Source organism: Lactuca saligna, chromosome 9 (assembly GCF_052625555.1).
Source record: "Lactuca saligna cultivar CGN05327 chromosome 9, ASM5262555v1, whole genome shotgun sequence".
In the NCBI taxonomy this organism is placed as follows: Eukaryota; Viridiplantae; Streptophyta; class Magnoliopsida; order Asterales; family Asteraceae; genus Lactuca; species Lactuca saligna.
The window spans coordinates 183,611,588-183,627,722 of NC_136425.1; the positions used below are offsets into that span (position 1 = coordinate 183,611,588).

Here is a 16,135-nt window from a genome sequence, read left to right on the forward strand (position 1 = left end):
TTATAATATCATAGGAGGATTGCAGCTCGAGGGTTCGAGCCCGAGTGATTTCAGGATTCACGATTAGCGACTTAGCGAGGCAAACAAGGTGAGTCTTCTCACTATACTGTACCCGGAAGGGTTTTGACTATGTGACCGGAAGGTCGATTATGATGTATGCCTTATGTGTGTTAAGTTATTTGCTATATGTGTCATGTATGATATGTTTGATATGGGCCGGAAGGCGTGGTCATATGGACTGTAAGGGTTGACGTGGGAAGGACCGGAAGGTTTACCCAGTCGAGACGGAAGTCCCCTGAGACACATGGACCGGAAGGTCAAGGCCTGGAAAGGCGTATATGCGTATGTTGTATTTTGGGGAACTCACTAAGCTTTATGCTTACAGTTGTTGCATTATGTGTTTCAGGTACGAGTGAGGACCGTGGGAAGGCGCCAGCGTGACCGTACACACACTCGGGGAAACTATTTTATCTTTTGTTATGTAATCGGTTGTGACTACATTGTTATTTTGGAATCTAAACTATTTACTCATGTTTTGATGGTTGTAAAAATGAAAATTTTTGGTTGGAAATTTATGACGTTACACCTTGCATGCTATATGGGACTTAAGAACTTCATTCTTCACATTAGGACTTCATATAAAGCTTCAAACTCATGCTTGGAGTTGAGATACTCTTCAAGCTAGCACCTTTATGCATCTAGCATGCTCACAAAGCTCAAATCTAACCATTTCAGTCTCTGGAGTTGCTCAACTCTCAAGAGAAGGTCCAAAACCAACTAAAAGGACAATATAGAAAACCCTAGCTAGATCTAATGAATAAGATGGCAAGATCAAGACTTTATACCTCCAGAGGCTCTTCAAGGTGAACTAGATGCAGATTCTTGAAGCCCAATGTTACTCCAAGCTTGCTTAGCAATTCCTTTTTCTTGAATGAACTATAAAATGGCCACAAATACACTCCTTAAGCTCAAAAACACTCCCACAAGGGATCTCTGGTGTAAAAGGGTGAAATAAGTCTATGGAGGCTGATTAGGGTTTGATCTAAGAGGCTTAAGGGTGTTTAAATAGGTGTGAAGTCCGAGAATTAGGGTTTTGGCCCTCTGTCGCGTATGCCCTGCGTACCTATATGTATGGCATGCGTACGCGGCCACCCTCTGTGTTCATGCATCCTTAGTATGCTAAGCGTACTCCCGGAGTATGCCCCGCATACTAAGGGACCTTTTATGACATCTTTTATATTTCAAGGGTCTAAAGAGTAATACATGATTTAGAGTGTTATAAATACCATGTTAACAAGTCAAATTGTATTGCATTAATGCCGAAGGGTATACTCGACAAACCACGAAGTATGGAGAGCTTCAGGTAAGCAAACAATACCACCACAAGCCACTGTTGTGGTCATTGGTGTATTCCTAGAGAAGAAGTGAGGAAAAGAGAAAAAGGAAGAGGGTTGCAAGAAAAAAGGGAAAGGAAGAGAGAAAAAGAAAGGGATTGGTTCATTGCCCATGTCACATACCATGAACCACCATAGTTGTGGCATTGGGGATGGTATGCATGATTTAGCCCACCATGCCACTTGGCCATGACAATTGATTGTGGTTTGTACCTGAGGGATTAATGTATCAATGACATGTTTATATTTTGCTCTTGTACTTTTTTTACGTAAATTTATATATTACTATTTTAAAATATATCTTTTTACCTACATTAACAATTTAAATACACATTTATAGTTAATTCATAGAATACACTGTCAAGCCATAACCCTTTTCATTATGTGTTTTTATGTTTATTTACCGTGTCAATTGTCAATTCTCGGTCATTAAAGGGTTTTGGTAATTCAGATTAATATTTATTTACAATATAAATAAATTGGATCTTTAATTTAATAATATCTTACCACCATAAGTATGGAATCTTGACCTATATTAATTAACCTGAATGAGGTTTATACGAGTGAAGAAAATTATAAAATATTATTTATATTGTGTTTGACACATTAACTGAAAAACTAGCCTTTAGGCTATCATATATGGGTGGTGAAGACTACAAATGATGAGAGGGAAGGAATTCTCTATTTTTCCTCTTCCTCCTCTCTTTCTCTCTCCGTGTCTCTCTTGACGAAGGATTCCATGTGTGAACGCCGCCTCAGGCGGCAGAATAGTATTGGTGGAATGTGTTGTGATGAGGTGGCATCTCATACACGTGTTTATAATGAACAACCTATAAACTAGTTATCTCAAGTAACTTATTAAAATGATAGCATATAAGATACAATAAACTACTTTTATGATATTACAAAACACTAATTGCAATAAACTTAAAAAATAAAATAGTTTATGTTTGTCAAGTCGAACCTTAAAGTTCAAGGAAAGCCTAAAAATACGAACAATGGCACCATCGTTCCCGCCACCACACCACCAGACTACCGTTACACTACTAAACAATCATCACACAACATTTTTATTTCTCTTATCGGTTTGAATGGTAAAACACCATAAAAATCTTACCTCTATTGTAATTGTGAGAAAGTGCAGTGAAGTGAATGTGATTGGTTAGGGGCAACGAAGGAAACGATAAGGGAATGGATTAGATCCATACATATTATTAAATATTTTTTCTTAATAAACACATAAAAATATATGAAGGGTAGTATTGTCATTTTAAGTCATTTAGGGACCAAGACCATGGATGTTCCGAGTTACAAAAACATTTAAGGACCACGCGTACATATTAGCCAAACCATATGGACCATTCTTGTAATTTACCCTTACCTATAAAAAGCTGTTACACACATACATGCCGCATATTCAAAATACATTGATCAGATTCGAAGTCTCCCGCCACCTATCACCGTCTCGGTCGGCCGTCACAGCCTTCCTGTAAGTTCAGTCGAGCTTTTTTTCTTCAGGCAAATCCAAGTACTTGCTTTAGCAGCCGCCAAATTTCCAGTTTTTCTTTTGTATTAAATTCATCAACGTGTGTTTCCTCAAGTCGGATTGATGATTATTAATTTCGGGTCTCTACCTTAATTACCGAAACGAAGACTTTTATTCGGGATTTCTATGGTGGGAAAAAAGGGTTTCGCAGAAATTATCTTTAGGTTTTGGATATAGATGTGATGTGGAGAAGGAATCATACATAGAATCAGACGAAAAACTTACATTTTCCATTATTACTGTATCTATGAACTTATAAAAAAATTATCGTACATGAATGAAGGTTTAACACGGGACTTGAAGATCAAGAAATTTCAAGCCCTTGTCTCACACTGATACAGAGACGAAGGAAAAAATGGCAATAGATCCAACTCCATTACCTGAGTCTGCTCCTTCTTGGTTCACTCCCAAAAGGTACACGTACATTCATCATGTTTCATCTCTTTTCCCCTTTTCACTTCTTGATTAGATAAAAAAACAAAATCCAGCTAACTAACGTGGGAATTCACACAATGCACAGGTTGCTTGTGTTTTTCTGTGCGATCAACATGATAAATTATATAGATCGAGGAGCAATTTCCACTAATGGTGTAAATGGGAGCCCTAGAACTTGTTCAGAGATTAATGTGTGTTCAGATGGTAGCGGAATTCAGTAAGTCGTTATCTTTATAACATCATTAGTCGTCATATGTTCTTTATACTTTTTTTTTTTTTTTTTTTTTTTTTTTTTTTGTCAAAAGGGGTGATTTCGATCTAAGCAATTTTAAAGATGGTATTCTAGCTTCTGCTTTCATGGTTGGACTTCTTATTGCATCTCCAATATTTGCATCCTTAGCCAAAAGGTAGTTTCTGTGTTTCTGAATCATTAGCTAATGTGTCACATGATTGATTTTTATTTTATTTTTTCTAATTTTTATTTATTTATTTTGTGTATATGAGCACAGCATTAATCCTTTTAGACTTATTGGAGTTGGATTGTCGGTGTGGACACTTGCTACAATTGGTTGTGGGTTTTCGGTTGATTTTTGGTCGATCACTATCTGTCGAATGTAAGTTTACCATTTTACCCTTTCAAACACCATCAACCTTCATAAATTTGATTTTTTTTTTTTTTTTTTTTTTTGGTGTAACTGAAATATTGTTGTTTTCAGGTTAGTTGGTGTTGGTGAAGCCTCTTATATAGGTCTTGCAGCTCCATTGATTGTTGAGAATGCTCCAGTATCTCAGGTTCTCTTTGTTACTTGCTAATTCCCACACATTTATATGTTTTGTGTTTCTAATTTAGGGAAATCTCCAGAAAAGTTTCACACTTTTAGGAAAAGTTTTTAATAAAATCCTAAATTTTAAAAATAGAAAAATCTCGACTTTTTAACTTTTTTGATTAAAAAAGCCCAAGAAACCGACTAGTTTATTCACTTGAGCCATTTTTGACTTGTTCAGCAGGTAATGAGACGAAATCCTTAATTTTTCCAAAAATAATGATCAAATTTCGTCAAAACTTATATATAATATATAAACATATTTTTTACATATTTATATCTACTTTTACGTATTTTTGTACTTTTTTAGTTTTTGTATATATATGTTTACGTATTTTTATGTATTTTAAATATATAAACGTATTTTTTACTTATATATGTATTTTAAATGTATAAACGTATTTTTTTACATATTTATATATGTATTTTTTAAGTATTACACATATTTTTTTATGTATTTTTATGTGTTATTTTTTATGTATTACGGACTTATATATATATATATATATATATACATATATATATATATATATATATATATATATACGTATTTAAGGAATTTTTTAACACTTTTTTATATAATTGGTTACATTTTTTATGTATTTTAAAATTTTAAACATACTTTTACGTATTTATATGTATTTTTAAGGGTGTTACATATTTTTTATTTATTTTTTTGTGTTATTTTTTTTATGTATTACGTATTTATGTATTTTTTAAGATTTTTATATTGATGTTTATGTATTTTTATGTATATTATATGAATAAATGCATTTTTTTACATATTTATAAGTATTTTTAAGTATTTTACATATTTTTATGTATTTCTATAGTATGTTTTATTTATGTATTACGTATTTATATGTATTTATATATATATTTTTAAGTTTTTTATATAGATGTTTTTGTATTTTTATGTATTTTAAATGTATAACTACATTTTTTTTACATATTTATGTATTTTTCTACCTCAAGTCATCTTCACCGTTTCATCCGATTCGTACAGTTTCTTAGAGTATGTCTAGATTGTTTTCCTACATAAAAAAACTATGTAAAATACTTAAAAATATATATAAATACGTAAAAAATATGTTTATACATTTAAAATACATAAACATCTATATAAAAAACTTAAAAAAATACATAAATATGTAAAAATGCATATAAATATATAATACAAAAAAAATAGCATGCAAAAGTACATAAAAATATGTAAAATGGTTAAAAATAGATATAGATAGGGTTATACATTTAATATACGTAAAAATACATACATACATACATACATATATATATATATATATATATATATATATATATATATATATATATATATAGACACACACACGTAAAAATAGATATAAATACGTAAAAAAATACGTTTATACATTATATACAAATATTGACGAAATCTGCAGAAAAGTGTCATTATTTTGGAAAAATTAACAATCTAGTTTCATGACATGCTGAACATGTCAAAAAGTTTAAAAGTCGGGACTTTTCTATTGAAAAAATAAAATTTAGGAGTTTATTAAAAAATTTCCCAAAGACATTAACTTATTACTCCCTCCGTCCCAAAATTATAGTTCGTTTTTCATTTTTTGTTTGTTTCAAAATAATACTTCATTTCTAAAAATAAATAATATTTTTATCAAAATATTCTCTCATTAGTACTTAACCAACTAAACAGTTAATAGAACATTAAATGCAAAGTAAAAACAAAACTGTTATTTTATTGCATAAAGTTAGTTGTAATTAATGTTTCGTTAATCTGTTTCTTGTCTGTGGATAATAATTTTGGGACTGAGTATTATTATTATTATTATTATTATTTTAATTTATAGTTGCAACAACCAAACTTACATCCATTTTGTTTTATAGAGAACCTTGTGGCTGGGAATATTCCATATTAGCGTACCTGCTGGAGTTGCTATTGGTGATGTCTATGGTGGATTGGTATGCCACCATATAAGATAAGATAAAACAAGCTTTCTAGCATAGTTACCTAATTCGTCCCAAACGCCTCTAATTCGGTGTTCAGGACGTCCTTTTTTCACGTTCCAGCTGAGATTTCATTCTCGGCGGGAAATCGCGGACTGTGTCTCTTACGAAATAGTGGTACTATAATGTTTCATAGAGGTGTATGACAGTGATTTCCCAAATAGTGGTGGCGTTGTTATCGTGATCCACTGTTCTTTCCGTCAATGCAATAGTGGTGCAACAGGCGATATTACAATTTAGGAAGTGATTTGTACACAACCAGGGGCAGATTTAGGTGGGGTCACCGGTGGCACCGGCAACTCCTAACTTTTCCGGCCGCAATTGAAAATTTTTCGAAATTTTTAAAAATTTTACTTTTTCTACTATCGTGCAACCCCTGACTTTCTCGTGCAACCCCTACTGTGAAATCCTGCATGTGAATCCTGCGTCCTCCCCTATACACAACAGATTTTCGCCACACACAACAATTTATGTTTTACAGAGTTGTACAATACAACATTTTAAAGCACCAATTGTTGTATGTGGAGAAAAATTGTTGTGTACGAATCACTTCCTTTACAATTTAGTCCATCTTGCGCTACTTGACAAAGAAAAATGCATCTATGGGCTATTTAAATATAATTATGTTCTTTCTATTTTTAACTAGCTCAACCGAATATATTGATTTTGTTTAAATAACCCAATTGCCCAGATATCAAAATGCAAACCTAATTAGAAAGCACACAAATTCTCCTCTTTTAATTAGAATGCATGACTAATTTCCATATTACTATATTAGAATATTATGTATTTATGCTTTATGTTTTATTTTTATTTTTATGACTTTTAATGATATTGGTTCTATATAATATAATTAGTATTAGTACTCTAATATATAAATTATATATAAATATATAATATAAATTATACATAAAAACACGATATACAACCGCACCGCTAAAGTTGTCAAAATCAGGATCCTAGGTACGATCGTTTTTGGGTTTGAAAGATTAGGATCGGGATCCTAAGACCCTACAAAATAAAACATAAGTTTAACTAATTATTTTCAAACATTTAGTTTTCTGTTCAAAAACTATAAAAACTTCAAAACTTTAGTTACAACTTACAATACAAAATGATAAACGATAAATTGGTAAAGGATAAAATATATGAAGTTGTAAATCCATTTTTTCATTTGCATAAAAAAAGTCAAGGGAAGGTAGGATCGGATCGGATCCCGATCCTACGATCATACCTGCGATCCTACCCTAAATACGATTTGTATGCGATATGGGTCATTTTTCATACCTAGTATCTTACTTTCTTACGATCAAGATTGTGATTTTGATGACATTGATCACCACGATTTCAAATAGTAGCCGGTGATCGTTATTTGAATTTTGACCGCGATAACTGCATTGTTTGTAATCACTGTAAAGGGAAGTTTACAAGCTCTTACACCAAAATTGTGCACTTTTTGACATTAGAAGATGCTTAACCATGATTAGAGATCAAGAAAGGCATGAAAGACTTTTGAAGAATGTAAAAGAAGCAGGAAATTTTGCTCTCTCAAAGTGTTTGAAGAATTTAGTACTCGCTAAAAAAATTATCCTTTAGGAAACACATAGAAGAATCTTTTGGCATATTAGAGAGAAACACGATGGACTTGATGATGATTCGAGGATTGTGTACTAATGGAATTCCTTTTCAATATGTCACCTAACTTGCAATTTCTAGAAATGGTTAGTGCCATCAAGAATACACCAGATGGATACAAACCCCCCATCATGTGTAAAAGCAAGAACCTTATTATCTGATGAATGTGTTAAAGATGTTGAGAAAGAGCTCCGGTTAAAGACACATGATATGCACAAGGAGTCTCAATCGTATCAAATTGGTGGTGTAATGTTACACAACCCTCTATCAATTTTCTTGTGCTTAATTTGCATGGTGTAATGTTTATGTACTCGGAAGACTTCTACGGGGTGAAAAAAAAGGGGTTGTAATTTCTAAGTTTCTTCTTGGAGCCACTAATAGCATTGGACCAAGCAATGCGTTACACGTTGTAACAAACAACACAACTAATTGCAAAACGGTTGGGTGGGAAATCAAGAAGGTATACATATATATTTTTGGTTCCTTTTTGTGTGCACACTGTGAATATGATCTTTAAAGACTTGGCTATCAAATTTTATTAGCTAACCTCAACATATAAGTAAGGTAAGGAAATTATCAAGTATTTTCTTAACTACACCCATGGCTTACATTTTTTTTAGAGAAAACTCAATATTGGAGTTATTGAAGGTTGCGAAGACATGTTATTGAATTATAGGAAGGCCCTTTGCATGACTATCATCCTCAATTCTTGGCGGGAATGGGTAAAAAATGGGAACGAAAATATTCGAATAGTTGGGCAAAGGTCACTGATACAATTAAGGATTACGAGTTTTCTAAAGATGGTGAGAATATTTTGGCTATTACAAAAACCCCATATTTTGCTAATTAAGTTTTGTGATGGTGAAGGTCCCAAAATGGGAGAAATATATGAAAGAATGGACAACATAAAAGAATGGACAACATGCTAGGTGAACTCAAAGATAATATGTTGGAAATAAATATTCAAGTTATTACCCTCAAGTTGGAAATATTGTTGTGGCTAGATGGAAAAGATGCCGATCCCACTTTATTGTGTGGGGATTGTTTTAAGTCCTAAATTTTATGATAATTACTACCTAGAGAAGTTGGCACCCGGTGACATGGAAAGAAAAGCTCCTAACCAAAACATAAAGATTGTAGTCAGTCTTATGGAAGTGTTTCATAGGATTGCAGAAATTAAAGAAGAAAGGATGTTACGAGAATAATTTGCGAAATTTCATATGAAAAAGGAATCTACTCTAAAGCCACAACGCAAGCCGATGTCGTGACAATGGATGAAGTTGATTGGTGGGCTACATATGGATCAGAGACTTCAAAATTGGAAGAAGTAGCAATAAAGTACTCTACCAACTGATTAATAGCTCTTCAGCACAGAGAAATTGGAGTACATACTTCTATATCCATAGTGTCCAGTGAAATCGTTTAAATGTCAAGAGAGCGGATAAACTTGTCTTTATTCATTTTAACATTAGACTTCAATCATGTTGTTAGGATTCTTATAAATCCATCCCCCACAAGAAGTCCCACAAGAAGTGGGTCATGAATCTAGAAAATGCACACACACACACACACACACACATATATATATATATATATATATATATATATATATATATAAGGTTCAAGTCTTTCATAAAAATATTTTTTTACAAACACAAGTTGTGTCCTATCTTGTCAAATCTTTTTGGTTGGGACATAAGACTATTTTTTTTTCCATTCACATCAGTCTCATTCCAATGAATGTCATACGTATTCGGTTATGTTTTCTGATTTATAGGTTGGAAGTGGTTTAGGTTGGCGCTATGCATTTTTTGGCGAAGCAATTCTAATGCTTCCATTTGCTATTTTGGGTTATGTAATGAAACCTTTGCAAATGAAAGGTACATTTAACAATTTCTATTAAATTAGTATTTTATTAACATTAAGATAACACCTTTTTTCAATATACTTTAACAAGTTCGATGTTCATGTAGGCATGTCAAATGCAAAAATCATCCCATGGTTCTTAAATGAAGAGTTCTCAAAGAAAGATTACAGGTCTTTCACACAACAATATTGTATAAAAGTTTCATCTGTAAAACCCATTTTATATTATTTACACCGGAATTTTTTTCAGCTATGTTTCATATACATTAAATCAGTTATCAAGATTTGGGCAAGATATGAAGGCTCTTTTGAGTGAGAAAGTATATGTTGTAAATGTTCTAGGTGATTAATATTCTTCAATCTCAACTATTGTTCACTTAATTTATTATTTGTTGATCTTCTAATTTTTAATGGATTTATAGGTTACATAGTGTATAATTTCGTCTTTGGTGTATATTCATATTGGGGCCTAAAAGTTGGTTATAACATATACCAAGTGGTAACAACGTTTTATATAGAAACCAAAATTAGTATGCAAGAAATATATATATATATATATATATATATATATATATATATATATATATATATATATATATATATATATATATATATTGGCTTCCCACATTTGGATTTTTCATATTTTACAGGACAATATTGATTTATTATTTGGAGGAATCATAAGTGTTGGTGGAATTGTGGGGACAATAGGAGGAAGTCTTATTTTGGATCGCATAAATTCCACAATCCCCAATGCTTTTAAGGTACATATTTATATTTATTAATAATAGAGTAAATTACACAAATCGTCCCTCGTGCAGGTGTCAAAATGCACATTCAATATTATTTTTAAAAATTAACTCGGACCATCCAGTATGTTTAAAAGCTGTACATTTGGTTATGTTGTTAATGATGTTAAGTTTTTGTTGTTAAACCATGGTAAATTGACATATTTACCCTTATTTTTACAGAAAAATTATTTAAAAAAAAAATAAAAACTAATTTAAACCATAACACGCCCCCACAACCAAGGAACCAAATCTTGTTACAAACCCCAACTCGTTCAATTTCCATTTTTTGAAGTTCTTGTTCTTGAAGAAAGCAAGATTTTATTTCATTTTCATTTCTAACATTCCCTCCATTTCATAAATCTATAGTAACAAAATAAGAAATTTTCCAGATATGATTAATACATACAAGAAATCAAGTGATATCAATGCCCTAATAAAGACCAATAACCATAAATCACTGGAAGAAAGATAAAAGAACACATGTTCGTAAAGAAAAACTCGATTAGGTTTTGATTTTTGAAGTCCACACAAATTGAAACTAAAACCTATATTCCACCATTAAAACTATTAGACTGAAACCAAGAAGAAAAAGTGGGTTTGATTTTTTATTGTTGAAACCCATTGAATCTGAATCCATCATTAACATAGTGGTGGGGTGAAAAAACTGAAGACATCGATTATCTTTTGGGACTGGCCTTCGAGCTAGTTTTGAAGAAGAAAAAAAAGATTATGAAATTTTTTTCCCATATATATATATATATATATATATATATATATATATATATATATATATATATATATATATATATATATCTAGGTTATGTTTTCTTAAATCTTGGTTGTTTTCTAGGTTTTTTTATTCTTACTTTGTTTTTATGTATTTTTTATTTTAATTGATGAAGTATTTTTAGTTTAATTAATTTTTGTGTTTGTTAATCATTTAAAAAAATTATATTTACTTTTTTAAATATAAATCTTAAAAATCAATTATTTTTATTTAAAAATAAAAATAAAAGTGAAAGGTAGTGAAAAGTGACAATTTCCTATCTTTGTTGGTGAGGGAAAAGAGAGTGAGCTTTCAGGGAAAGGAGATTAAGTGAAAGGTAATGTGACACTCAAAAAATGAAAGATGTTTCCCATACATACCATGTGGTCTAACGTGGGAGATGAGAGAGTCAATAGAGTTAGGGTTATTTTTTTATTTTTTTTTATTGTCTTTCTTTTAAAGTTAAAAGATTAAAATGCCTTAGACGTTTCGGTCACTTATTGGAAAAATAAACGACTAACGATATTAAGGATGAAGCACACAACTTTTAAACATATTAGGGACGATCCAAGTTAATTTTTGAAAATATAAGCTAAACATGTCATTTGGTACATGTATGAGGGATGATTCATGTAATTTACTGTTAATAATATTTCAAGTACATAACATGTCATAACAAAATATGTTGTCCTGTGTTTTGAGACTAAGACAAATTTTGTCCCACCCAAGAAACATACGAAGGAAAATTTGTGGTTTATATTGGTTGATTGATATATATATATATATATATATATATATATATATATATATATATATATATATATATATATATACCTTTTGCAGTTACTTTCCATAGCAATATTTTTTGGAGCAATATTTTGCTTTAGTGCCTTTTGTTTCAGCAACATATACGTTTTCTTGGTTCTCATTTTAATTGGGGAGATTCTTGTTGATGCCAGTCAGGTAAATTGAAATTAACTTGTTACGTATTTGAATTAGTGTTCAATGCAAGTAATAATAATGTACTTTCATTCATTTGTTTCTTATAGCATCCCATTTTCATTTCTTCCTTTTGCTACATTGTACTTTGAAAAACAACTATTTATAGTAAGATCATCCATAGAAAAAAAAAAAAAAAATTTATTGCTATATTTTTAAGCCACCGTTGCAGTTCACTTATAAATGAAGGGGTAAAACAAGAAAGATGCCTAAAGAATAAGCTCCTGAGTTAAAGGGTTATTAAGTAATTTAGTAATACAAGTTTTGTTTTCAAAGTTGGAGCATGATAGTTGTGGGTTATCGTTTCGGTTATTTGAGAGTTATTCTCTTGTAGGAGATCCTTGGCTTCTCGAACAGCTAGACTTATACTTTCAATCATTAACAAACATTTGAATATCAATATGTTCTTGTTTTTTCAATTCAATTCGTGATTACACTTGTTGATTTAGGGAGATGATAGCAAAGTGGTATCAGAGCAATCAACATGGCTCCTAATACTAGAACTAACATTCAAAGAATCTAGGAGATTGGAAGGTTGTTTATCAAAGTATAATGTTCTATTATGAAAAAAAGATATTGAAAACACAATCCCTTGATTAGGTGGATTTTTCAAAATACAACGCTTTAAGAAGAAAAAGTTAAAAGTACAATGTTGTAATAAAAAAAATATATTGCAATTTCTTGCGTTTAGCCATTGGAATATTATCATGTATCATGCATGTATCACAGTAATATTCTTTAGATTCTGATAAAAACACAAATAAAAAAATAATAACAGGGTCCGGTGAATCTTGTGTGTCTCAATTCTGTTAAACCAAGTTTACGACCATTAGCAATGGCAATATCTACTGTGTCAATTCACATCTTTGGTGACGTGCCCTCCCCCCCACTTTTTGGAATCCTACAGGTTTGAAAATTACCTATTTATTTATTATTCTTCATTTTGAATTAATCAACGATTATTTTATGTGTGACACAGGACAAAGTTGATAACTGGAGGACATCTATTTTGATCTCAACGTCAATATTGTTTTTGGCAGCCGGAATATGGTTTATAGGTAAGAGCATTTTCATCTTTTTGTACAAATGAAATGAAGATCGACTTTTTCTTTTGATGTGGTATGTTTGTTTTTTACAGGTATCTTTCTTCATAGTGTCGATAGATATGAAGAAGATAGCGAGCAGCCAGATATGTCACATTTGCTTGAATCTGAGGTGGCTAATGGAGATATTACTTCTGCTTTATTATGAAAAAGGAAAGATGAAAAGATTAATGGAGTTGACACGTGATATACTAATACCGGATATATAAAATATCTATAGTTTTTTCTCTGTTTTTTATACCAATAAAGATGAAAAGCTACTTGGTCATAGACTAAGGAAATATGTATTTAAGATATTTAAAAGAGTGATTAATATTTATAGCTCTAATAAAATGCGGCTACTTTCATCAACAAATCTTAAAACGGGATTATATTTAGACAAATATCATGAAGGATTTTTTTTTGGGTTTAAAATATTCCTTTTAAACGGTTTTTTTTTGGAACTCTTTTTGTATTAGTGATCTTTTCGACAAAAATTGGCATGCAAATAGTCATTATATATAACGTCCATTAAAGAGAAATGTTAATTATCATTTGTGAGATTTTCTAAATCTTAATATACATATGAAATGACAAGACTACATCGTGGTCTCTACGATATGTATTTTTTATTTTTTATTTTTTTATTTTTTTCAATTTTGATCTAAATTTCAATTGTTTTTTTTAGATCGGTGGTCATTTTGAACTCGTTTCGTTGAATATTTAGTGTCTCTGAATATTCAAATGACTGTAATAATCTTGGCGTATTTATTTTCTCTTTTTCTTTCATTTATTTTAAATCTAATACTTATTTATTTATTTTAATAATCTACCTTCTGTAATAAACAAAACCTTACTATGCCACTTGTCATATTCTAAGATGTTGATTTGCCACATGTCATAATTCCAAGCTATTATTCATAAAAAACGTCCAACACCTCACAAGTAAATCAATTGTTTTTCAAATTTTGAAAAAAATAACCATATCCTAATTTATTTTCGATATGTTTTTTATACCAATACAAAATTGCAATTAAATATGTCGGTTTCTAATTTATCCCATAAAATCTGGGCCATAAAATATGGGATTTTATCATGGTAAATACCTAAAACTACCTATTATATAGCTAATTCTTCATTTAAACTTCATAAGAAAACCATGACTCCTTCATTAAAATTCAGAAAAAATTGCTTTCACATCGTCAATAATCAGGATTTCTGCAGAAGATACATCAAAGAAAATTAGGTTAATACATCATCAATCAACACTAACAATGATCTGTTTCGATTTATACCATTGTTAGTTGTTTGTGCATGCGTAATCATCTAATGATTCTTCTTCCTGTTTGAATTTATGTAAAGTATTAGTTGTTAATCATTCTGAAATTGTAATTTTACGTAATGCGTGTAACCATTTCATGTTATGAAATGTTGTATTTCAACTATACGTACTAGAAACACCTAAAAATCATATTTTAATAAATAAATCATATTGCTGACATATTTCTTAAACTACTATGCAGTCTTTTATTGGTGAAATACTTTTCTACAAAAATAAACTATAAATATAGCAATGTAGCTTCAAAAACAATCTTTTCCTACCGTTGTACTTTATAACAATCACAAGGGTAACCTCTCAAAGGGTAAAACTGTAATTTTTCATGCTTTGTATATATTCTCTTTAAATAAAAGGGTAAATTGTAATGCTCTATATGTTCCATTTAAGTAAAATAAAATATTGTTTTTTTTCTATTGTTTATACTTTATGTTTAAATAAAATGGATTTTTTTTTCCATTTTTTCTCTACCCTAATATAGCAATGTACTTTACAGTTTTAATTTCTATCAAATATAGCATTCTACTTTAAAAAAATTTCAAACATGTAAATATATGAAATTAGTACCCTTTCTATTACAAGACATACTCTAGGCCCAAAAAAAGACTGCCTTATGTGATTTTCAACAGAAAATTACATTCTTAAGGGAAATAGAAGTTAAAAAATTTTTCTTAATTTTCTGGGAAATGTTTTTAGTTTCTTTTTTGTGGATTTTGAATCAATTAATAAAGTTATCACAAAGCAAAGATCTCTTGCTAACATTCGCAATTATACCATTGTACTTTTGTGGTTGTTTTAAAACATTACGTTACATGATTATTTAATATTAATTTATTACTAAAAAAATTCTTCTGATCAGGTACTGGACTTAGTCTTTATTTTGTTTTGAAAATCATGTATTCACCGGCGCATCTATATTTTCGATGTTCTTCAATAGAGGATAGGTTGTGGGTATATAAAAGTATATTAATGGTGGTGAGAAGAAATGAAAAAGAGAAAGGAGAAAAGGATTGAATAAAGAAGAACCAGATGGGTGGTTTTGGGGTGATGTCTAATTGGCCATAAAATTGTGAAGGGTCAAACAAAGTTTTCATTATTTGACCTAATTAAAACTAATTAGGTGAGAAAAGGACAAAAGCGATGGACTAAATTAGGAAATTTGGGCTATTTCAAATGGGGAAAATGACTCTTGAGGGTAATTAACTTTTGCGTTTGTATTCATTTGGTCCATTTTCTTTTTTTCATATTCAATATACCATTGAACTTGTTGTTTGTGTTCACCATAATCCTTTTGACCGGCTTTTGACCTATGATAGTCGGTCGAAGGGTTATGGTGAACATAAACAACAAGTTTGATGGTATATTGAGTACAAAAAAAAAAGGAAAGGGACCAAATGATAACAAACTCAACAGTTGGTTACCATCCTGAGTTATTTTCCTCGAAAAGTTAAATGAAATTA

The 16,135-nt window shown here is 30.5% G+C and overlaps 1 protein-coding gene across 2 annotated transcripts; it reads left to right on the forward strand.

Moving 5' to 3' along the window:
- The first annotated feature begins 2,819 nt into the window (after positions 1-2,819).
- Positions 2,820-13,691, forward strand: LOC145018366 (putative sphingolipid transporter spinster homolog 2). Of its 2 annotated transcripts, XM_078976264.1 has the most exons (16): positions 2,820-2,883; positions 3,224-3,354; positions 3,461-3,592; positions 3,681-3,782; positions 3,885-3,989; positions 4,092-4,167; positions 6,081-6,155; positions 9,613-9,715; positions 9,809-9,872; positions 9,952-10,043; positions 10,124-10,200; positions 10,352-10,465; positions 12,102-12,221; positions 13,036-13,164; positions 13,237-13,315; positions 13,396-13,691. In XM_078976264.1, the coding sequence occupies exons 2-16, from the start codon at positions 3,296-3,298 to the stop codon at positions 13,506-13,508; spliced, it is 1,440 nt and encodes a 479-aa protein (XP_078832390.1). In that variant the 5' UTR covers positions 2,820-2,883; positions 3,224-3,295; the 3' UTR covers positions 13,509-13,691. The 2 variants fall into 2 exon arrangements, with proteins under 2 accessions (XP_078832390.1, XP_078832391.1); XM_078976265.1 differs by lacking the exon at positions 6,081-6,155.
- The last annotated feature ends 2,444 nt before the right edge of the window (positions 13,692-16,135 follow it).

Bases quoted from the DNA above. Each gene is read 5' to 3' on its own strand.
- LOC145018366 (XM_078976264.1), top strand. From the start codon at position 3,296: ATGGCAATAGATCCAACTCCATTACCTGAGTCTGCTCCTTCTTGGTTC. The intron at 3,355-3,460 runs GTACACGTACAT...CACAATGCACAG, and splicing joins TCTTGGTTCACTCCCAAAAG to GTTGCTTGTGTTTTTCTGTG. The intron at 3,593-3,680 runs GTAAGTCGTTAT...TTTTGTCAAAAG, and splicing joins TCAGATGGTAGCGGAATTCA to GGGTGATTTCGATCTAAGCA.